The sequence below is a fragment of the Podarcis raffonei genome, chromosome 5 (assembly GCF_027172205.1).
Source record: "Podarcis raffonei isolate rPodRaf1 chromosome 5, rPodRaf1.pri, whole genome shotgun sequence".
Lineage (NCBI taxonomy): Eukaryota > Metazoa > Chordata > Lepidosauria > Squamata > Lacertidae > Podarcis > Podarcis raffonei.
In genome coordinates, this window is record NC_070606.1 from 30,487,992 (window position 1) to 30,512,400 (window position 24,409).

A 24,409-nucleotide genomic window follows, 5' to 3' on the forward strand; every position below is an offset into this window, starting at 1 on the left:
TTTAGTGAAGCCGTCCTGGTTTCTGCTATGATCCCGGGAACGTCCCGCTTTTCCTTAGGACGGCCCTATTTCCATTGGGAGAAATCTTGGAGGGTACGGAGTTAATGTTTTACAGGGGTACCTCAGGTTACAGACGCTTCAGGTTACAGACTCTGCTAACCCAGAAATATTACCTCGGGTTAAGAACTTTGCTTAAGGATGAGAACAGAAATCGTGCTCTGGCGGCGCGGCGGCAGCAGGAGGCCCCATTAGCTTAAGTGGTGCTTCAGGGTAAGAACAGTTTCAGATTAAGTACGGACCTCCGGAACGAATTAAGTACTTAACCTGAGGTACCACTGTATTACGTTTTCATATATGTTGGAAGCTGCCCAGAGCGGCTGGGGCATAGCTGTCAACCTTCCCTTTTTTTGCTGGAAATTCCCTTATTCCAGCGCTGCTTCCCGCTGCTATCCCATTTTGTTAGATATCCCGTAGCCTGTGCCCGGGACAGGTGAGGCTGCTGATCCCTTATTTTCAAATCTGAAAGTTGACAGCTATGGTCTGGGGCAGCCCAGTAAGATGTGTGGGGTATAAATAGTAAAATTATCATTATGCAATGGGACGCCCCTATTGTCATCGGAGAAATGTTGGCGGGTATGGGATGATGGGAGTTGTGATCTTCACGATGGGGGGAGCACCAAGCTGGCGAAAACTTGGGGGGGGACGAATGACCCATAGCCCTGAGCCTGGGGGCGTGCAGCACCGCTTCGGGCTGGTGTTGACGGCGGTGGCCCGCTGCCCCTCCCTCTGGTGGGAGTGGCCGCCTGCTGTGAGCGCCGGCGACAGCTGCAGGGCTGGCTGACCTTGCTCCGCCGTCGGATCCCCGCAGCTCCGCCATGGCGACCAGGCTGCTGCTCCTCCGGCTCTTCCCGCGAGCTGTGCGGGCCACGGCGCCCGCCTCCATCCGAGCCATGAGCGCCGGGGGTGCGTACAGGCCGACTAGGGGCGGCGGCGGGGCTGAGCGCGTTCTGCTGGGCTTGCGAGAGCGCGCTCCGGGGGAGCGAGGGGCGGCTTTTGCCTGGCGCTCGCAGACCCGGCAAGGTGACCTCAACTCAAACCAAAGCGCGGCACCCCCCGCCCCGTCCAGGAGGCGCCTCCTCGGGGTTATGAGGTCGTGCTGGGCGCTCGAGGGCCCGTCCCCCCGGGGCGCTCCTGCCTGCTTTTCCGCCAAGAAACCAAAGCCCACCCTCCCACCCCGGGCGTATGGCAGGCAAGAGCCGCCCCTGGCACAAGGCCCCTTTGTGTCCCTCTTCTTGGAGGGAATCACGTGTCCTGTGGGGAAGACACGTGGAACAGCCCCCCATAAATGGCCTTTGAAGTGAGGCAGGCAATAGTCTGTTTGCAGAGCTGCACGTGAGATTTGGGGGGAGGGGGGAGGGAGTCACCATTGGCGACCAGCGAGCTAATGATTAATAATTATTATCTAAACTTGACAATTACCCAAAGCAAAAGGGTTGTTTGTTTTCTGCTGAGGCTCTGTTGTAACTCTCGTTTGACCCATGGGTGGAAGCCAAAGGTTACGAAATGGCCCCTTCTCACCACAGTTCTGCCACCCAGCCCCCTTCCTTGGTTAACTCTGCTGGTGTCTAGGGGATATGGAGTAATTTAGGAGTATGCTTTCCTACCCCCCCACTTAGGTAAAGGGACCCCTGACCATTAGGTCCAGTCATGGCCGACTCTGGGGTTGTGGCGCTCATCTCGCTTTACTGGCCGAGGGAGCCGGCGTACAGCTCCCAGGTCATGTGGCCAGCATGACTAAGCCGCTTCTGGCGAACCAGAGCAGCACATGGAAACGGCGTTTACCTTCCCGCCGGAGCGGTACCTATTTATCTACTTGCACTTCGTGCTTTCGAACTACTAGGTTGGCAGGAGCAGGGACTGAGCAACAAGAGCTCACCCCGTCGCAGGGATTCAAATTTTCAACCTTCTGATCGGCAAGTCCTACGCTCTGTGGTTTAACCCACAGCACCACCCGTGTCCCACCACCCCACTTACCAAATTGCAAACATCATGTCCCTGAACAGAGCCTGATGGCAATAGCCCAGTAACTGGGATTCAATGGAATACTTTCTCTGATGTAACTAGTGATGGAAATATGCTCCCTTTTCTGCACTGTTTCTACCTCTACAACATCCTTTTTGAGCTACAGCTAAAGCTGTGCACAACATTCTAAATGTGGCAACACCATAGATCACAGAATCAGAATTATAGAGTTCGAAGGGACAACATAGTCCAACCTGCTGCAATGCAGCAAACCTTTGCCCAAGGTGGGGCTCAAACCAACGACCCTGAGATTAAGAATTGCATTCTCTACCGACTAAGCTATAATGTATTGTGTAAGGACATTGTGGTACTCTCAGTTTTCATTTCAGTTCATTTCTTTATCATCTGAAGCTGTCTTATTCACTGCAACGTACTGATAATTTCATTGAGCTCTCTGCCATGACCCCCAGGTTTCTAATTAGACCCTGCTATATCCTATCTGATCAGTGTACTTAACAGTGGTGGTCGTAAAGAATATGTAGTGCATCCTAAAATATCATCTTCAAACCAGTATGATTTAAAAGTGCTTAATTTTATCTTCATTGTGTCATTCTCCACTTCTTCCTGTGGTTCATTTAGTCGGTTCAACATTTAATATTAAATTGCTACATCCTCCAAGGGCCCATGAAACTCAGATTTTGGAAATTAAAACAAATTTTCAATTTGCCTGAAGCCAAAACAGAAAAGACCGGGAAATACACAGGACAGCTGAGTTTGGTGGCACCTTCAAGAGAAGTGGTATACCCAGTAGGCTCAGAGTGGCTGGGAGCCTGATCATCCATGTACACCTCAGGCCACTCCTCTACTGCTCTGGATGGCTGGGTGAGATATGCAGGCTCCTCTGGGTGCCATGATGGAGAAATCAGATTGCTGCAGCCCTGAGGGCCCCCCTCCCCAGGCGGCTGGCAGCGCTATTAGAAGTGTGAGTAGAGCACCCAGCAGGACTCAGAGGAACAGAACACAGGGAGAGGGCAAGAGTGGAATGGAGGCAGAAGGAAAAGAGGCAGAAGTCAGGAAGATGGACTAATGGAGATGGTGGGGAGGCAGAGCAGACTCAACCCCAATGTCTGTGGAGGAAGTCACTGGCTGAGTGCAAAAGCCAATGAAAAGCAACCGTTTTGAGTTTCTGGTCCATGGTCTCTCCCAATACAGCTCCTTGCCAAAAGCGCAAGGGACAGGGGAGGCAACAGACTGATGTGTCTCCTTGTTAAGGACACAAGGGAGCCTAGTTATGCCTCTGCCCAAAGGTACAGTGGTACCTCTGGTTGTGGAAACAATCCGTTCTGGGGTACCATTCGCACCCCGAAAAGTCCGCAACCAGAGCAGTGCTTCTGCGCATGCGCGAACTGTGCAGAATGCTTCTGCGTGTGTGGCGAAACTTCCGGGTTTGCTGTGTTCTTAACCTGAAAAAATGCAACATGAAGCATTCACAAGAAGAAGTATGACTGTAGTTGTTATCATCAATGCCAACAAAGCAGAATGTAGAATGACACATAGAGAGAATCTCGATCAGTGCATAAAGAGAGATGGCAATTACAAAAGAAAGAGTTGTTGCATTTGCTATGAAGGCCTGAGATTTGCGTACTTAAGCCCAAGTTGACCCTACACTTAACAGTTGATTTAAATGGGTTTAAGTTTGCATATCAGTGCATAGTGTCAGACAGGCAATCAAATCTGGGGGTTTCCATTGCTCTTTTCAGGTATCCCTACGGATGAAGAGCAAGCTACTGGGCTTGAACTGAAAAGTATGCAAGCATTGAAGAGAGGGGAAGTAAGTTTAAAGCAATTGAAGAGTTTCACTGAAATACGATTTTGTTTGGTTTCACACTCTTGACTAATAACTATCACTATCAGTGGAAGATTTTAAAAAGAAATTTAACCTCCAACCCAACACATCTCCCATTGCTTTTGTTGACTACACCATTGGCTGTGGTCTCATCATGCACTGTGACTTAGAGGTCTCAAGTCTTTACGGGCCCTGTAGATTTTTCTCAGCATCACTTAATTTACACATCAAGCTGAATTTAAAAGCAATGAAATTCATGCAGATGAACCAAGGTTGGAGTGGAATACAGCCTTAAACTCTTACTTCAGTCACCCAAGATTTATAACTTTTTTGTTCTTCCACTGTATTCTAGTTCTTTAAAAATCAACCCTTGGTCATTCAGTAAAGGAAAAACATGGCAGGAGGGGATATATAACAACTGTGCTGCTAACTAACACATTTTTTCTTTATAAAGGATCCATACAACGTCTTGAAGCCCAAGAAATATCCAGGAACCAGAGAAGAGCCTCATATTGTTCCATCAATTGGGGACAAGAGACTAGTGGGTTGTATCTGTAGGTATCATAATTCATTTGACTTCAGTACATACTGTCTTCCTGATTCTCATATTGCATAGTCTTGTAAAACCTATTAAGCACCAGACATTTCAGGTGCAATCCCACCCCACCATGGTGAAGTAATCATCTTTTGATTCAAGCAGTAGAGCCTTTCCCCTTCAACACATCCCTCAGTGCATGCATGCACTCAAAGTGGGATAATTATAGAGGCATCATGCTCAGACTTCCCATTCCCTGTCCTGGGCTGCCTGTGTGCATGCACAAGGGGAAGAATCCACTGAACCCAAGGCGAGTTGAGGAGGGTAAGAGTGGGTATAAGTATTCCATCCATATCTTATAAATTGCCTACAGCAAAATTTATGTTGTAATAGTGTTGATTGTTAACAGTGGTTTCTAGTTGAGTTGGGTGTGAGTGCTTTAAGAAATTTTAAAAATACTGTACAGGCATACTTATTGACCCTGTTACAAATGGAGCGGCATGTAAAATATGCAAAGCCTGAGTCTTTGGTAGAAGATGCATACTATATTAAGATACAAACATGGGATTTCCTATGATTCTTGCTTTGAAACACCAAGGAGCTCTTTCACAGGTTGTTTTCACTCTCTGGCCTTGTTTTCTTGTCCGACACCAACAGTCAGCAGGGTGACAAGTTAAACATTTCCTGCCAATTCTCCCCCACATTCATGCCTTTGGGAGTCTCTTTCCCAGAGTCCACGTGTAGTTATGTCCTACAATGACAACTACACAAAAGATGCAGCAACATACAAAACTACTTCCCACTGATCTGGTGGGAAAGATGCCATAACCAACTTCAAAAATAGACCAGCTTCAAAGGCTGCTGTTCCATTATTCTAGGGAACCAAAACTGTTGTCAAATGTAGCTGGCCCTTCTCTAAAGTTCTTGAAGCTTTCTAAAATGTGGGTTCTTAATTAACAGATACAGTGGTGCCTCGCAAGACGAAATTAATTCGTTCCACAAGTTTTTTCTTCTTGCGAGTTTTTCATCTTGCGAAGCACGGTTTCCCATAGGAATGCATTGAAAATCAATCAATGCGTTCCTATGGAGACCGTCCGGGGACAGAGGGGAAGCGCCGCGCGCCTTCCCCTCTGTCCCCGGACCTGTTTTAAAGCAAGGGGCAGCGGGGAAAAGATTGCTTCTCCCCATTGCCTGCCCCGCAATCTCCGGGGACCTGTTTTAAAGCAAGGGAAGGGGCAGTGGGGAGAATCGCTTCTCCCCGTTGCCGCCCCTTGGTTCAAAAGGGGTCCGGGGACAATCTCCGGAGATTGCGGGGCTGGCAACGGGGAGAAGCGATCTTCTCCCCGCCGCCCCTTGCTTCAAAAGAGGTCCGGGGACAGCGGGGAAGATGCGCTGCGCTTCCCCGCTATCCCTGGAGCTTGCGGGGCAAGCTTCGTTTTGCGAAGCAAGCCCATAGGGAAATGCGTCTTGCGAAGTGGCTAAGAAAACGAAAAACTCCTTCGTCTAGCGAGTTTTTCGTCTTCTGAGGCGTTCGTCTTGCGGGGTACCACTGTAATGGAATTTTTTCTTTCTTTCTGCAGGTGAGGAAGATAACTCCACTATTATTTGGTTCTGGGTACACAAAGGAGACAGCCACCGTTGCCCTCAGTGTGGGTCTTACTACAAGCTAACTCATTATGAACTCCCCCACTGAGAACTGATACCAAGAAAAGGTGTTTTTTCTTTCTTTCTTTCTTTCATTGTAGACTTAAATAAATCTGCCTGCCTTTAGCTGCATCAACCTTAGTTACTTTACTGCACCTGCATCTAAAAGCTGAAACAGAAATACAATACAAGAGCTCTGAACAGTATCCCTTTTTTGGGATCAAAGCAGCCAAAGTAGGTCTGGTTTGGATTATGGCTGCAGCTGTGCTGTTTTTTCTATTTTTAAAATCACTCCCACCCTCCTATAGCTGCTATTTACCCCCTTAGGGGAAACATACAAGTGCCTATATGCTGGTGGATGAGGTACAATTAGGACCTTGATAGCAATGCATGCACCCTCATTGCTCATAATCTACCACCTCAAGTGTAATAACAGCATGTGTGTGCGTGTGTGTGCGTGCGTGCGTGCGCGCGCGCACACACACACACACACACACACACACACATGCCTGGCTTCATTCTTAAAACTCCTGCTGACACACAAAATATTCCTTCAAAAATCTCATCATTTTCACGGGAACTACTTCAACAAGTTATTTGTGAACTACAAAAATGGAGATGATCCAAACTGCAACCAAAAGAATGGTAGAAGAACCTAGCTTCATATGGCACGCTTGGTCAAAGTAACAGACGTATAGGCTGAGCATTATTACAATGTAACACATGGTTATGGAACAAACATCTACAAGGGAAGTAGTGATATGTTGGGAACTTAGTAGGAAGGAAAGACAGCTTACTTAACAAGGTATATGCAAGGAAGAACTCATTCATTGTAACGAGTAACTTGGGTTACTGCTTTTCCCACTTCCATTATAACAGGGGTTGGCAAGGCTTACCAGCCATGGGCCAGATCACTCCCGTGGAGATTGTCCGTGGGCCAGACCGGCACAGCACGATGCTGGAAATCATGTCTGCGCATGCCCAGATGCCAAAAATTGCACCTGCGCGGAAGCGATTTTCAGCGTCTGGGCATGTGCAGAAGTGATTTCCAGTATCTGCATGTGCGCAGACATGATTTCCGGCGATGCTTGGACACTCACTGCACAGTGCGCGGGGGACTCGCCGAGCGGGTGGCTCGTGAGCCAGTAAAACGGTCTTCGTGGGCTGCATCCGGCCCTTGGCCCACACGTTGCCAACCCTTGCATTATAACATACAAAGTATTACACATATGCATGAGCATGGTCCATGTGTATCTGATCCTTTGCTAAACCATGTCCTGTCATTTCAGCGTATCAATATAAATTGACAGTATTGCATTGACAGTATCCCTGTTTCACTCTTATGTGACATTGCCAGATGGACTTCAGTCGTGCAGACTACAGAGCCTACATGGGTCTTGTACAGCCAGAACTGGGAGTTAAGGCTGAACCTGATATGAACCTCAAAATAATTATCACAGAGATGTGGGCTAAGTGACACATTGCTATGCTAACTCCTGCACAGAATCAAATTTGTTGAAAGAATGAAACACCTACATGCACACTTGTACATAATTCATTCAAGATTTTTTTTATTTGATGCTTGAATTGTTTCACTGCAGTTTATAAATCTAAAAAAAAATAAATATTTCACAGCTGAAAGTCACATACTATCCATTAACATGTAAACATTCAGGAACTTAAGCCAGCCCCCACCCCATCAATCCTCATGTTCAATTCGGTATCATCAAGAGATGTCTTACTGAAATCCAAAAAGTCTTTTAAAAAGAGAGCATTTAACAATTATCTGAAAAAGTGTAAACTGAACCAGAACCGCAAAACTGCTCTTTCAACATTTGTGAATGGGAACAAAAGGATAAAATTCTCAGCTCTACTGAAGGTAAAAGGCAAAAAGTGGAGCTGAAGCCAGGCATTCCTTGATTATTCTAATTACCAACAGTTGCCAAGGATTGAATTCCAAGATTAAATAATGGGTTCCATTCATAATTTTAACAACTGATAGTTGCTTCATGGTGCCATGAGATTATCAGACAAATTATCTTTCACATTGTCTTGATCTCTTTTTTTTATGTTAACAGGAGCCATATTTGTTCCAGTATGAAAGGGTTGACATAAAATTTATGGCTCCTCATTAGATTTTTACAAAAAGACAAGAGATGCATATCTCTTAATTTATCAGCTAAAATGTTAACGCCTTTTGGGTGTGTGTCTGTTTTTATAAAATAAGCCCCAATTCAGTTACAAGCAATAGATACTCTACTGCTATTGGAGCACAGGTATTTTATTACAAAAAAAAAAATTATTTACAAAATGACAAACCTAACGTGACAGTTGCAGTGATTGGGGGGGGGGGGAGTAAGCACACCTTTCACACACACAGCAAGTCATTTTGCAATATGTGAAGTACTAAAATTTAGTTAGTGAAACCATTGCTTTTATTCCAAAGTTGAATTTTTATTAAGACGGCAAAATGTGGCTCCAGCATTCATATCAAGACAGTTTATTAGTGTAAGGATTTTTGGCTGCCATTAGAGGATCCGATCACTGAACATGTTTACAAGCATTTCTTATAATAGCTCCGCTGCCAGGCTTTTCACCTAATGTGACACTGCAAGATAGATGCAAAATTAGTTCAATGTTCCCATGTTAAAGAGTTGCTGTGTTCTTAGCCTCTGCAAGTTATACTAAATTGAAACCTTCATTGTGATCAATAGCTTGGATCAGCTTAGATCTGAGTATTTCTTTATCTGTATATTTTGGAAGATCAAGAAGATTAAAACATGTGTGAGACACTGGGAGATACTCATCACCACCTCCAGTCGGCTGAATGACAAGACTAAGGCTCTTCATCCCAAGAATAGGAATACGATCACTGCCTGTCAAAAATACTACCAAGAAAATATAAATAAGTAAGAAGCCTGGGTACAAAGGCCAAAAACTTAGTGCTGTGCTATAATTTTCATTTTACTTTTTAGACTGATATAGCCCAAATCTAAAATTCTGAAAATGTAAGATAGTTATAGCCATATGAAATTGTTTATAGTTCATTGTTTTTGCTTAAAATTATTGTAAACAAATTTTATAGTTTAGAGAACTTATTTATTATATTTGTTCATTGCTTCACCCAGAGGTTCTTTGGGGGAACAATATAACTAAAAACAGAAACTCCATATAACACCCCCCGAGTCCAACCCTAAAAAACAAGTGTGGTGTGAAGTGATTTAATTAAGTTAACAGTTTCTCTTGGCTAAATAAATAATTATTTGCTTGGAAACAGGTGTGCTTGCACCTAAAGCAAGGTTTTCAACCTTTAATGAATCATATCAAATCAAGCAGAGCAGCTGCATGGGTGCTTTCAACTGGTATGATATGTTTCACCAGAAACAGCTGCAGTTAATCTATTCATATATGTGCTTGTATGCATGTTAGAGTGCTCACACATTCAAAACTCAGGGCGGAATCCAGACTTAAGTTAACTTAGGTCCTACTGAAATCAATGAAGTGAGCCAAGTCATGATGCATGTTGTGCTTCATTCCCATTGAAACCAGGCAAAAAAAGTCTGGATCCAACATTTGAAACATAAGTGAATAAGCAACTTGCAGACCTAATCCTAGTAATTGTTGTTTATTTCTGTTAAAAATATTCATTTTTTAAAAAAGTGAAAATGCAAATTCTCCCTTGGACAGAATCCAAAGTCAACTTAGCATTTTAACCATTCAAAAAAACCAAACCCAACACTCTTGGGCTTAGCATGACATGTAAACCAGGTCTACACTGTAGTTTAGCATTACGTGCATGAACAGCACTGAGCCTCATGCTCACATTCATAGGTGCCAACTCCCTGGGGCCCTGGGTGCTTGAGCACCCACAAAATTCCCATGAAGGGGGCAGGCACCCACAAATTTTGGTGCCAGGGCCAAGCTGGCACTCCTGCCTGCATTTTCCCCTAACCTCCAGTCCTGAAGTGATTAGAAGAAACTGCTGCTGCCGCTCTTAAACTGAAGTTCTCACTTCCAAATTTGGGGACAGATTACACTATAACTTGATAACAAGACAGGATCATAAACTGCATATTGATCCTGGCTTGTCTGAACACGCCACAGCTAAACTAACCACAGTTCCAAGTTTGGATGTAGGTTGTTTAAAACCATAGGTAGATCCTTCCGATAGCCGGCTATGCTGAAGGAAGCTCCACAGGCCCGAGGCTCACTGCTGCTTAGCATATAGTGCTAAATTATGACCTAGTGTTACATGAAAAATAAGCCAGTGGTAACAATTGCTCTAGAGTTCCTATTTAGATTTCTTATTTTCTTACACAGTTTTGTATACTTACATAAAAACTGTTTCTTCTTCTCCAGTGGTAACTCATGAAAAACTTCCCAGAACATTTTAATTGTTGGATTCTCTGCCCAATATTCTCCTTTGTATTGAGTATTCTAAGAACAACAAATCAAAATCACAATATATCCCCCTCAAATTTACAAATAAAATGTTGTATATTGAACAAACAAAAATACCTATGCGTAAATGTATTTATTGAATTTTATGTATTTTAGTGTTTTTCTACATAATACAGAAAAGCTCTATTTTGGACAATCGCTTAATTATACAGGATTCTTTAGTGTTCAGTAGTTGCTAATGTCTGGACTAGTAACATACCTTCTCTAGTTCTTTCCAATCATAGTTTGTATTCCCAATCACCATTGCTTGCAGTTCGTTGGGCTGGAAGAGCTGCAGAACTTTACCTCCACACACCTTGTGAAAGCCTGCATGGAATGCGTCATAGAGAGGAGCCACAGATTTATTGAAGATGTAGTCCACGTAGGCATTCACAAACTCTTGCCTAAAGATCAAATGAGAAGAAAAGGCACCATGTTTTCAGAAGATGAGAATGTTCAACCACAACTCCACTAGCAATGAACAGCAACCATTTTAACACTGTCAACAATTATCTTCAGATAGCTCCTAGTTAAGAACTATAACATGAATGTCACACTGAATCCAGCATACAAGGCAAAGGGGGAGGCATGAGAAAGGAACAGGCAAGTTTGACACTAATTTCTTACTTCTTAAGCTATGGTTTATGAAGCCAGGAAAGATAATTCAAATGCTGCCAATGTCTTGGTGGCTGCAGTAAGGAACCACCAAGAAGAGCAGCGGAAGGAGGGCAAAACTCGTTTCTTAAAATATTTTGCCTGTTTATCACCACCACAACAAAGAAAGAAAGAAAGAGAAAGAGAAATTTCTTTTGCAAGATTACAGGTTTGGAATAAATATCTCAGAAGTTGGGTGTAACTCCCCACCACACTCACACCCCTTATAGTTCAATTCTGAGTTAAGAACCTGCATGACATGAAAAAAGTATTTCTCACTGATAAAATTGCAAAGGCAAACTATTCTGTCAACCTACCATGCTAAAACTTACCTATTTTGTTTGACAACAGGAATATCAGTACCATTAGGAATTAGCTCCTTAACTTCCGTGGTACCAAAATTTTCAACAGTGATCTGTTTAGAACATGAGAGTGTATTTTACTTTTTGTTGCAGAATAGAATCTATAATTCAATACAGGAAAGCGAAGCATGCTATACAAAGCCTAGCATTTTAACAGGAAAAGAGAGACTCGATTACATATTGTTACTCCTTACACTGGCATTAAAAAAGTGGCAATGGATGATCTCACACTTACTGTAAAGTTGAGGCAGAAGGTATCCTCTATATCATCTTCTGGGTAGTCCAATAATTGCTGCATACTCCTGAGAATAAAATGTCTCTCATCGCAAGTTGTAACAGCACAATTTATTCAGAAACTTACAGAAATGAAATGGTTTTATATTCTTCCATAGAAATTTACAGTTTAGATTAGATTAGCAAAAATCTAGCAGCTACTGAGAAGTCAATATCTGTTCAAGTTTTTTTGCCCTGGAAGGATTTCAATCCTAAAAAACCTACATTTGTTTCAAGTGTGTCAACTAGAAATAAAGACACTCTAAATCTTGTATCTCATCTCCTTAACAAGCTATTGAATTATTTCTTTGCACTGTGAAAGAAGTTATGATGCACAGAAATGTTAATCTACTTACTGTACTTTCAGTTGTAATGTGCTCACCTGCCAACATCAGGCATTAGCTCTTTGAGGTCATCCAGGGAAGGTTTCTTGTTCAGGAGCTTCTTATATAAAGCCAAGGGGAAGTGAAGCTCTACAATAGTAAAATTATATATTGCTAGCCCACAGACAACACCAATCAGATGAAACAAGTCACTGTCTTCAAAGGTCTGCAAATATGAAAAAACTGAAATTAAACTTTTAAAAGCTTACAAAAACATGCACATTGCTTTAGAGACCATGCTTGCATTCAACTGCTGCTAGACTTCAAGTGGAATCACAATAATTTTGCAAGCTAGTACACTCAGTTATTACTCATGTATATGTTTGAGGTTGGGATCTATAGGGTTAAAAACTCATCAAGCCATTTTTTCAAGGGTTACAGAAAAGGGTGTTTAATTGCTTTGTATTTGATTTTGTAATCCCCTCTAGTGTAGCGAGGCAACAACTCAAGTGGCAAGCAACCAGTGTTTTGAGGGTTAGCATTCTAGAGAGAGAAGTCCTGATGATGGTTATCTATGATCTGGTAACATCCTGTATTAATGCACTGTCCTTGGTGCTGCCTTTGAAGCAACTAGGAAAATTCAGCTAGTACGAAATACAATGCCTAGGTTACTAACAGAGACCAACTGAATATATATCTCACTCAACAGAAAACTGCACTAGCTGTATCTCTGGCACAGTTTAAGGTGCTGATTCTTGCCTTTAGAACTTTAATCAGCTTAGGAGGACTGCTTTGTTCACAGGAACCCACAGCTCAAGTTCTAAGATCATCCTTGAAGTCCTTTCTCTGAGACACCCTGGTGAAGCCAATTACGACAAAGGAAAAGGGTCTTTTCTGTTGTGGCACATCTGGTGTAGAGTATTTCCGTGGGAAGGCTTTTTATCACACTACATTTGGATTTTTTATTACACTACATGTGTTAAAAATGCTAGGGTGTCTGTTTTGTCACCAACAAGAGTTTTGTGAATGGCCGCTGTTAATAATGTAATTGTGACTGATCATTTGTTCTACATTTCATTTCCCTCTAACCTCATGATTTATAATCCTTCTTCCAAACAATTCAGGTGAACACTTCATGTACCCGCTGAAGTGATCTGTACTCCATGAAAGCTTATGCCATAAAACTTTAAGATGCGGATACTTTTATTTTGGCCCCAACAGACTATACAAAAACACAGCCATGCAGCAGCCAAAAAACACACTGACTTAATCTAGTGCTGTTGTATTCATGGCCTTCTGTGACCACCAGGGAAAGGGGACAGAAATGAGCACATTCAGGATCAAGAGCAAAGGGCTAACATAACAAATGCTATCATAGACTAAAGGATGCAGTGTGCACTGGTGCAATTATATCATAGTAGTAATATTCTCAAAGATACCATAGGCTGAAAGTAAATCAAGATATTCATTTCCACTATAAATACACAAAATCCAACAAATTACATACCTTATCTGAGAACCAGATGAGCCTCGATTGTTCATCGTACCTGAACATTCCATACTTGGGATCTAACAGCTCTCTCATGATGAGCAAGAAAAATTCTTTGCGAACTCCTCCTGCATCAACAGCTTCTTCCCCTACAAAAATAACCTAACATTGGCAATGCAGTTAGAACATTACATTTTTAAAAAATAAAATACCACACATACTCAAAGAATCATAGAATTGTAGAGTTGGAAGGGACCCTGAGTATCATCTAGAACAACCTCCTGCGATGCAGGAATATGCAGCTGTCCTGTAAGGGAATCGTACCTGCGACCCTGGCATTATCAGCACCAGGCTCTAACCAACTGAGCTATCCACAAGTGCTCAATTTGTTACTTGGATAATGACATTTACAATAAGGAGTCTGAATAAAGGCCACTTCATACATTATATTTTAAAGTTGTAAAATGTGTTTTAAGTTTTTATTATGTTTTTATAAAAAAAATTTTTATTATTATTAATGTGCTGGATGGCGCCCAGAGTGGCTGGGGAAACGCAGCCAGATGGGTGGGGAGATAATAAATGAATGAATGGATGGATGAATGAATGAACACGGCAAATGCATATTTGTAAAGACATGCGTTATACAGGTATATATTATACAGGTACATTTTTCATTGACCTGGAGCAGCCTCAAGTCTATGAATGAATGTTGAGGGGCAAGTTATGAATTATATGCAAGTGTATATACTAAAGTTCCAACAATTAAAAAGAAAGAAAATGCACCAAAAGGAGCCTTAGGTAGTTGTGATTTTGAATGATGGGAGGAAGCGAGTGCTGAACCCTTTCTTGGCCAGCTGTTCTTTGCTTAGAATTCTCCCTTCACCCAGTTCTAGGACAAATATTTGCCATGGGAAAAGCAGAGGGTAGGGGGTGGAGAAGAAGAGAAAACTGAAGGCCAGGTGTGCATCACAAAAAGGTAAACATGCATGCATATAGGCTATACCTTAAGAGGCTTCTTGTAGTCAACATTTTTTGTTTTTCTTAGGACTTCCATGGTATCCCCCACAATATTGTCTCTGCGCACAATTAAGATCAGACATGGATTGACAGATTCAAATACTGGGAGAAAAATAGATGAGAAATTCTGTCTGTGAGCCTGGTCAACAGCCATCTGGGAAAAACCAAGTAAAAACCTTAGTGGCAGCAGCAGTAGTAATAAACACTGGATGCTCAAGAGAATCTACAATTCCTAGTAATATTTCCACCTTGTGATTATACTAATGCAGTACTGCCTGAATCTTTGATATCCAAAGACACAGTTTTTCTTGATATCTGAACAACTGTGATACAAGCCAGTTAATATAAACAGGGCCTAAGTTATATCAATCCAGGAATAACTACAGTGTTTTAAAGTATTTTATTTTTAAATTACTGTTTTACCTGCATCTGTAAAACCGCATCTGTCTGCAAGAGTGTTGTCTTTGCCTGTGCGTCAAACACAAATGGGTAGGTGCAAATTGTAACTGGCACATCTGCTAGCTAGAAAGGCAATAGAAAAAGCTGTTAGCATGTGCAGTATTAGCAACAGTATATATAAATTTTATTTTGGCAGTTATGCAACATTTACTTGACAGAGAGATATAATACAGGATATCCAGCTTATGAAGAGGTTAAGTTTTTTAAACAGTTTAGATATATCTACTCCGTGAATTTATTGCAAGATTATCAGAATTCAAGGCCCATGGATAAACCTGATGTCAGAATCTTTGGGTCTAGTTTCCAAAACTTTACTGTGGGAATTAGATAACTTCTTACCTCATTTAATCCATGGCTGATATCCTACCAAAAGAGTGCATAAGAGGCAGCAGTAATTAAAAGGAAAAAAACACTGTTAGGTTCCTCTCCACTTTCCTCCACACCCCCAAAAGCCTTCATGCAGATGCCTGCATTTTTTAAAAAAAAGATGGGCACAGACTAATGGCTGTGTGGCATTCAGAGTAGAGCTATTGAAATTAATGAACCCAAGAGCTTCCTCTTGTCCTGCTGCTTCCCTGCCCTACCCCAAGCAAAACTGCTCTTTAGTACTCAAATGGAAAATAGCAAATGGTTTTTCCATAGATTGCCCTTTGTTCCAATTTAAAGAGCAGGTTTTCCCTGGGAAAGGAGCGGGACAAGGGGGAAACTGCTTGGGCCCATGCTTTCTACGTGTGGACGAGCCCTAACTTAAGTCACTTTCATGAATGTCAATGGGTCTATTTTGAGCAAAATTTATTTAAATACCTCTCTATGTCCTATGTATAGGGACGCGGGTGGCGCTGTACATAGGGTGGCGCTTTGCATGTCAAAGTGCAAGTAGATAAATAGGTACCGCTCCGACAGGAAGGTAAATGGCGTTTCCGTGCGCTGCTCTGGTTTACCAGAAGCGACATAGTCATGCTGGCCACATGTCCTGGAAGCTGGACACCGGCTCCCTCGGCCAATAAAGCGAGATGAGCGCCGCAACCCCAGAGTCTGCCACGACTGGACCTAATGGTCAGGGGTCCCTTTACCTTTATGTCCTATGTACACAGAGCAGTGTAGAGAACAATGTATGCTAGTGCACATGGATCCCAGGGAGGTACACGGCATAACTGTGCCCACATACAGATTCACTGCTAATACATGCATGGAGCCTCTACCAAAGTCATGCCTGGCACACATTCACTTCCACAAGATGCAGTGGTCGCTCCTTAGAAAACAGGGATAAATAAAAGTTCACAGAGAGGTTTGGTCCTAAACCGTGCAATTCTCCAACTTTAAGATTGGTTTATTCAAACATCTATCCCAGCTCATTTCTAAAGCTTTATTGTGGCCCACCTCCAAATTATGACTAAACTATTAATGTGCCTAAAATCCAAATGTCACAGGCGCAAAAATCTAGCCTAGGTAGTTTTTAAGTTCTTTTCATCCTTCATCAACATGTTGATAATGGACACAGAGCACTCATGAGCACAACTTATCTATTCAATTAATACATTTATGAATAATCTTTTTCCTTTTCAAAGTCTTAAAAAGCAGATTGCATTTCTCACAATCAGTATTCCGAAACCACAGATCCTATTTAACCTACACTGTTTCTAGGCTCTGCTCCAAGCCATTACAAAAATACTTCAGATGCCCGACTTGAGATATATGAGCAGGGAAAGAGACACTTCTGAGCTAAAAATAAAATTGATACTTTAGGGAGTAGTATTAAATAAGGGTGGGGACCTTTCCTTTGAGAACATCACGATTACTGAATAGAAGAAGTAAAAGAACAATGAATTATATGCACAATTGCAATGGTGGGATGTAGAATACAGGTATTCTCCCATAAAAGTAATATATTTGATTAACTCATGAGGAGAGATGCATGAGGGCAGATGATATTTTAAAAAGGTGTTAGTGTTTGATCACCATCATTTAATAAACCTGGAATTTTGGTTCCTGTTGCCTACATTAAATAGTTTCCAAAAATATTCTTGTTTGTTTAAAAGCCCAACTCTATTACTACCTTCAGTATAAATTAAGAATCCATGTTCTGACCCTGAGTGGTATCTCAATTAGTGTTTGGAAGCAAGAAGCAAACTAACTAGAAACTTAGATACCCAGCAAGTCTTTCATATATCCAAGCAACGCATTTACTTTTCAGTTCAGAGATGTGGCTGTGAGAAATCACCTCTGCTTGCACCCTATGGTCCAGTTCACACCAAACCAGGGGTGGTTAACCTGTTGCTCAACTGCAACTCCCACCAGCCTCAGATAGCATCACCAATGATCAGTGGTGAGTCGTAGTTCAGGTTATTCATGTCTGTCACTATACCATGGCTTAGTGCTGCATGAACAAATCTCCCTGAACCCTGAGCAAAGCACTGGCCTGCATGCTCGCCTCACCAATTCTTGTTAGGCCAGGAGAAGAACCTGCACCAAGTTTGGTTTTGCTTTTGAACAGTCTAGGCTCAGTGCAAATGAATGGACTAGGGATTTTGGCAGTTAGCTTCAGGAAGAATTCATGTGCCAAGATGTGACTGTAGTACACCATGATTTGCCAGTATATCCAAACCAAGCAGTGCATCTTTTGATGTACACTCTGTATTCTTTAAAGGAAAAGAAGAAAAACTAGCCCTCTCTCTAACGCTTATCAAAGACCAACTTTTTTACTCTGTATGGATGTAATGTTTCAGAAAACTTCATAAAAAGGACATTGTCCAGGAAAAACTAAAAAGAAAAAGAAAACCCACAACCCAAAACTGACATACACTAAGAACCACTCTAAATAGAGCACTTGTCACAACCTAAACTGCTCTTGGCCTGCACTGCTTCAGACTGTGGTGGAGGAGCAGGGGACCTAACATAGTCATGTTCATTAATTTCAATAGGTACACTGTTGAGTGAAATTTTGGTTGAATACCATCCATAGAAATCTAGCATGTTATGGAGAACACCCTTCTCTCCCACACCTAGCTATCTGTTTGCAGGAATTTATTTATGTATTGGGAACACTGAGCCATACAATTCATCCAAATGAGCAGCTATGCAATGTGAATTCAAGCCCATGCAGTGTATTTTATAACACATAGTGAAAACAAAAATGGGACATTTACCATTCCATATGCCTGCTGCTGAATCCAGTGAAAGTAGTCACTTCTTATGTCTATCAAATCCTGTAGTTCATGTATGTAGAATTTATCATATTGTATGATTTGCCCACCTCTTTCATTTACCTGCATTTTAAAGAGAATGCAGTTTGTCACTGAGAATATTTTACATTTCACTCTATTCTATTAAAACTATTTCTTCAGATTTGTATATGAAATGCTATTTGCAATATTTTGGCTGGCCTAATAAAGGTATTGCCATACTATGGAGTCTGGAAGTTGCTGTCTATGTTAGCCAGCCTTCTTCACAAAGAGGAATAATTTGTCTGAACTTTTTTTTTTTTATAAATTTTTATTCATATTTGCACATATATACAGGAAAAACATAAACAAAAAATCCACCACATACCTTATACAAATTATATCCATTTAATTTGTCTGAACTATTTTCCTTTATAAATATATGTCCTTTCCCAAAGCATAACAAGACTGGAATATGTTAGTCACACAATGATTTAGTTATAAACTACAGGGAACAGCCATTTTCTGTGTGCACCACTTTCAGCCACAGAATGGGGAGGGGCTGGAACAGGCTGATGTTTTAAGGACATTTTTTGATATGATGCTTTCTCCCTCCCACTTTAGGGGTTGGTATTTGTTTGCTGAATGTGACCAAGGTTATTTATAACTGATAAGCAGCAAGAGAAAATGTGTTTTAAATTATTTATTTATAGAATGATACTGTTTATATATATTAAGTTGTAAACATTAAGAGGTTAGTGTAAAAATAACCATGAATTTTATTCCAAGATGCACTCCAAAAACCAACTTGATAATAAAAGTACTTGCTATTACCAGGCAGCCTGTGAGTAAGACTATTTGAAAAGTGGGGTTCCACATGTTTCTTGTCAGCTATTTCGATATGCAGTGTCAGATCTTAAGACATTGAACCAGAATGCATGCATGTATGCATAGAATTGCAGCCTTAGTGATTTCTCTTTTGTGGTTCTGCCTTTCCTAAAGCAAGGTATGTTGTTCACAAAATAAATTTTGACTCCATTTGTAATACTGGCATGAACTTTCAACTTCTGTGGTTTGGGTGAGTCCATATACTGAGAGCCGTATACTTTGATCTCAGTTCTGATGTTACATTAAATCAAAGTATGGTCTTGCATGTCTCTTCATGAGAACATAAGGAAATACTCCATCCACTGATTATATGGATTCCAAACAAATCTCAATGGTCCACACAGCCACAACTTTCTGTGAAAGTTCAGACTTCTAAACTCTAGACTTCTAGACTCAGTGAAAATCAATTGCATCAATGATACAGTACATCAGCCAAAACGTATCTGGCAGCAGAAATAAGGATACAAACTGCAAAGACCTACCCTGTGCAAAATTTCCAAAACCTTGAGAGAAGAGTGCAGGCAGCTAGAGAAGATTCTTTGCTCTGAAGTTGGAATGCCCATCTTGTACAATTTAAGAAGGTGGACAACAACATCCTTGTAAAGTTCCACTATTTTAAGGAACAATGGAGGCTCCAATGCAGACCACCAGTTTTCTATCAATAAAAGGGAAAAGCAAATCTAGCAGACGAAAACATTGCACAACTTAACAGGACTTATATGTAACTAATACTGTCTAGATCTCAAGTTCATTAGTTGTTCAGCAATGAATAAATTAGACCATCCATTTTTCCACTCCATATCAACATCCTTTTAATATGTAAGAATAGGAGACATAGTTTTTTGGATGTTACAAAGGGAAGTGCAAAGTTTATTATCCCTGAGGAGATATCTCTCAAACAGTCGCAAGAAACCCTGCTTATTAACTATCATGAATTCAAAAAGACAGTTTAAGAAATTTCATTGGACACTTGAGCAATTTCGGATTTAAAAAATAACTTGGCCTCAAAATTATAAATCTGTATCACAGTAGAGCATAGTTGATAATTTACTATTATTTATAATCTACTATTATGCCTTTCTGGTATATTTGCCTCGTACAATCATACCTCGTGTTGCATTCCGCTCTTGTTACGGACTTTCAGCTTACGAACGTGGCAAACCCAGAAGTGTTTACTTCCGGGCTCACTGCCTGTGCATGCTCAGAAGCGATCTGCGTGCTTTGCGCATGTGCTTGATCGCACCGCACACATGCGCAGAAGAGGCACTCTAGTTGCAGATAAAGTCCACAACTAGAGGTACCACTGTACCTGCTAATGGCAAGAGGAAATACATTACGTATTTTTCACTCCAACAAACACTATCAGTAAGCAAAAAACAAACCTTAGGACTGACATAAACCACAATTTCTAGTTTGCATTTAATGCTATGCCAGGGATCACTGTTTCCACCCACCGTGAATGTGGAGGAATAAGTGGCCAGAGGCAGTGTGTTCATGGCAAACGATTAATAAAGGTTTACAGTGGTATGCAAACAAAGCAACACTTGCTCATAGAGCTACACAAGGCTATCTATATGCAACAGCACTTCCCTTTAGTAGTGCAATGAACAGAAGGTGAAAACTGATAGCAAGAACAGTTTGAGAGATTATATATGCCCACAGTTAGTTTTGCAAGCTGCCACACCCTTGCAGCAGATTAAGACATACAAATTAAACAAAAGAAACCTTACCAAGTACTTTCAGTGGAGCCTTTTCTAGATTCACAATAGCAGTTGCAAATGGGATAGCTAGTGTCATGTAATTGTTTGCGTCACTCATTAGTGGGCATTCTGGCAGGGTTAGAAACAGTCTTAGGGCTTCAACATCAGGCAAGGAACTAGTCAGTTTAGGAATAAGGTTCTTTTCCAAACTAGCTGCAACCTGGGAATGTGGTACAAAATAGATTCTGGTTTTAAACTAAAATCATTTTCTATTATAATAACTCATTTTACACTTTTTTTTAAAATGAATTTGAACATAAACTTGTTTTTTAAAAACAAAACAAAACCCAGAGCAACTTAATCACAATAAATGTTTTTTATAACAGCTATTTTACAAGAATGATGAAAGTTACCTTTCATATCTGTTCTGGAGTACAACACACATTACAATATGAAAAATGCGGCCCTGAAACACAGTTTCATACTATGGAGTGTTTCTGTTCAGGGGTTTGAGCCATTCTAGTCAGACATAAAACTAAGCCATAGTTTGCTATCACCATGGTTTACTGAAGAAACCAGGACCCCAACCACAGATGATCAAAGAAACTGTGGCTTGTTTTGCCTGGTGATTCCCCCCCGCCCCAAATCCTCTTGTGAATAGATGGTTGCTGAGCAGAAGGCCTTTGTGACAATCAACTTATCAACTTACCACTTCTTTTGCCACTGGCCAACTGCAGACAGGAAACGAACATTCTGCTCAAGATCCTTTAATGGCTCCAAAAGCCCCTGAGCAAAGTAATAGTCCTAAAGGTACTATCAACCAACCCTTTCCTTGCAATCCTCCTGAGCAAAAGTTCTGTCTGCTCTAGCTATTCTTTCAGTAACAACAAGTGTTTCTCAGAACTAGGAATGAACTGAGTTTATCAGGAAGTGAATGGGTGACAGGGGAAGCTTTTAGATCAAAATCTGCAACTGCATTTGTTGAACTGTTAGTATAGTCCTTCCTAAGAACAAAGGTGAGCTTTTAAACATATATCTCTCATTAGATATTAGGGGGAAATGCTCATGGTCTCTTACTACTTTTCTTTCTCATAGGGCTCATCAGCAATGAGGCATGCAGGGTAATGAGCCTGTTACTGGGCACAGTAGTGAAGGATGGAGAGATCTGTTAAAAGTATCAGTGATAACCTCTTAGTTGCATGAACAATTTCACTTTCTAGCTGTTTTTCCCTTACACCTCTGTTGCCAGGCAGGGGCTTCTGAGCGATGTGACTAAGCTCAAATCTAAGGATCTGAAGTTCAGAGGTAACTAAAAGCAGAGATTCACAAGCCAACTTCAAAACACAGTTTGAGATCATGATTTGTTGGGCACAAACAAACCATAAATGGTTGGCCAGGATGCTCACAGGCATAGGCAGAACTCACCTGAACAACCCATGGCTGAGTGTTATTCCCAAATCCAGCCATTGAAACACTAACTGAAGTACATTTTAAAAATCTCAAAATGTTGACAACTCTGTGGAGCTACTACAATTTACATTTTTTTTAAAGTATAGAATATTTCAACAAAGCATCAAGCATTGCATTACAAACCTAAATTTACCAGTTCTGTGCAAAAAGAACCACCAATTGTAATACCTGGGATTTGAAACTAGGTGCAATAAGGATTTCAGAACAAACCTGCTGAGATATATGAGGATGTTCCGGCTGTATAAGTTTGTGAAACAGAAGTCGAGCAGTATTCATGTCAATCCCTGAGTATCTGGCACTAGTTCTGTAGTGATCATCATGGCTATAAAAAAAAAAAGCAGTAAGTAAATTCTGCTTCCCACTACTTATTCTCTATACTTTTAAATGAATATGGAATTCTTAATTATTTCCAAACTTTCATTAAATCTTGTGGCTTGGACATTTAAAATATTGTGTATCACCCACTGACCTGATAGCTAAAAAACTTCCATTTAGACAGCCAGCTGAGGAAAATGTTCCGTCGATTTCACTATTAAAAACAAGAATAAGAAAAAATATATACACAAAGTTAAATTTACTACAATGTTCTAACAGTCTGTAATAATCACTGTTGACATTCTAGTCAATGGCAGTTGTTTCACCACACAAAGTCCTGGAATTGCCACTGGCAGAGTATCTGTCAGAAGGCGGAGATGAGCAATACTATATTCCGTTGCTGTACTCCGTTTCTTTTTCACAAAGAGAGGTCACTATGTTCTATCAGCCATAAGGGTCTTTAACGCAAAATCTGTTTCCCAACTCCTTTATGCTTCAAATGTCTGGTACAATGGTCTATTTTCTAAGTTAGATGGGTTCCAGACTAAGTTCCCTTGGTTCCTACTTCAGGTCCCAAATTGTGTCCCTAATTCAATTCTATTGTTGGAAACAGGTCAATGTCCACTCTCCACTAAAGTGTGGTGGGCTGCCTTGAAATACTGGTATTTGGCCTGGGGAAGGGCTTACTTTTACATCTAACCAAAAAAGAGTCTGTCAATTCATGGTTGAAAACTATGATCCGAAAAGCCTCATCAACTGGTCTTTCACCATCCTTTTTACATCATTTGGGCTATGACATTGCCCTTAAATCCCTGAGACGAAGGTTATGGGATATTTTATACAGCGATCTTCATTCTATATCTTATGTAACCTGTGGACCATTTGCAACTGGAATCCACTATGGCCATGATTTTCAGTTACCATCGAATTTCATGAATCTGTCTGAACCTAACTATTGCCAATTATTCACCAAAGTCAGACTAAATGTAATCCCTTCAGAAGTACTAAACGGCAGACTGTCTGGTATACCCTATCAGAACAGGCTGTCCTTATGCTCTCAGGGTGTTGACTCTGTGAAACATATCCCACTACACTGTGAGCAATTCAAACAAGCCAGGGATCAATTAATTAAACCCCTTTTGGTAAACTGGAAAATCCAAAACCTTCTATCTTAAGTACCTCCTTGGAGATATGTCAAATGATACTATCCTGGCCATGGCTAAGTTCCTCTTGGAAAGAATAAGAAACAGAAACCTACATGGTCTGGATAAAACATAGTAACCGCCTTGGAATCCTTTCCCTGTATTTCTGTTTTATTTTGCTTTTGAAAATGTTTTTGTGAGTCTCTGGATCGAAATTAAGAATGTATGTATATTAATAGGTGAAATGGAGCATGTAAGCCAATGTTTACAGAAAAGCATCAATTCACAAGACATATTTCTATTTATTATTAGAGTCAGACACCTATCAATTCATTATAGAGCTATGATATGCTTGAGAGATACTGGAATCATGACCACTAGAAGACAGTACAGGAGTAGAATTAAGGGGACACCTTTTCACTTCTTACACGTTTATTTAAAAAATTCCAATTTCATTTTAAAAATAGTTCAGTTCTGCAAAGGGCAGATCAACCAATAAAGGTAGCAATACATACAGATAGCCATACTGAAAGGAAACATCCTATGTTACAAGAAAACATAGCTTAACATACACTACACTTGAAAAGACTAAAAGGAGAGAAACTTTCTACAAAGCCCAATCATATTTCTTAGTGAATTTAATGGACATTGTCATGTCTGTTTCCTTCC

At 41.0% G+C, this 24,409-nt stretch overlaps 2 protein-coding genes across 15 annotated transcripts in view; one reads left to right on the forward strand and one right to left on the reverse strand.

The window, feature by feature from the left end:
* The first annotated feature begins 788 nt into the window (after positions 1-788).
* On the forward strand, positions 789-6,179 carry LOC128413902 (cytochrome c oxidase subunit 5B, mitochondrial-like). The gene is made up of 4 exons (XM_053388405.1): positions 789-963; positions 3,783-3,853; positions 4,323-4,422; positions 5,984-6,179. The coding sequence occupies exons 1-4, from the start codon at positions 876-878 to the stop codon at positions 6,094-6,096; spliced, it is 372 nt and encodes a 123-aa protein (XP_053244380.1). The 5' UTR covers positions 789-875; the 3' UTR covers positions 6,097-6,179.
* A 1,422-nt stretch (positions 6,180-7,601) lies between these two features.
* HERC4 (HECT and RLD domain containing E3 ubiquitin protein ligase 4) overlaps positions 7,602-24,409 on the reverse strand; it is a 29,585-nt gene continuing 12,777 nt past the window's right edge. For 11 of the 14 annotated variants that reach the window (XM_053388422.1, XM_053388420.1, XM_053388415.1 and 8 more), the window contains 15 exons: positions 22,753-22,812; positions 22,494-22,605; positions 20,844-21,033; positions 19,596-19,768; positions 18,211-18,330; positions 15,404-15,427; positions 15,029-15,127; positions 14,592-14,759; positions 13,607-13,750; positions 12,159-12,325; positions 11,739-11,805; positions 11,474-11,556; positions 10,708-10,891; positions 10,382-10,484; positions 7,602-8,935 (listed from right to left, as the gene is read on the reverse strand). In XM_053388422.1, the coding sequence (XP_053244397.1) occupies positions 8,727-8,935; positions 10,382-10,484; positions 10,708-10,891; positions 11,474-11,556; positions 11,739-11,805; positions 12,159-12,325; positions 13,607-13,750; positions 14,592-14,759; positions 15,029-15,127; positions 15,404-15,427; positions 18,211-18,330; positions 19,596-19,768; positions 20,844-21,033; positions 22,494-22,605; positions 22,753-22,812 (1,903 nt within the window). In that variant the 3' untranslated portion in view covers positions 7,602-8,726. Of the gene's footprint in view, positions 8,936-10,381; positions 10,485-10,707; positions 10,892-11,473; positions 11,557-11,738; positions 11,806-12,158; positions 12,326-13,606; positions 13,751-14,591; positions 14,760-15,028; positions 15,128-15,403; positions 15,428-18,210; positions 18,331-19,595; positions 19,769-20,843; positions 21,034-22,493; positions 22,606-22,752; positions 22,813-24,409 lie in introns of those variants that run through there. The other 3 variants (XM_053388423.1, XR_008330515.1, XR_008330516.1) reach the window with 3 other exon arrangements.

What these genes read in the sequence shown, in the direction of transcription:
- LOC128413902 (XM_053388405.1), top strand. Translation starts at nt 876, where the DNA reads ATGGCGACCAGGCTGCTGCTCCTCCGGCTCTTCCCGCGAGCTGTGCGG. An exon ending in AAGCATTGAAGAGAGGGGAA is followed by an intron (nt 3,854 to 4,322) that starts GTAAGTTTAAAG and finishes TTCTTTATAAAG; the next exon opens with GATCCATACAACGTCTTGAA. An exon ending in GAGACTAGTGGGTTGTATCT is followed by an intron (nt 4,423 to 5,983) that starts GTAGGTATCATA and finishes TTCTTTCTGCAG; the next exon opens with GTGAGGAAGATAACTCCACT.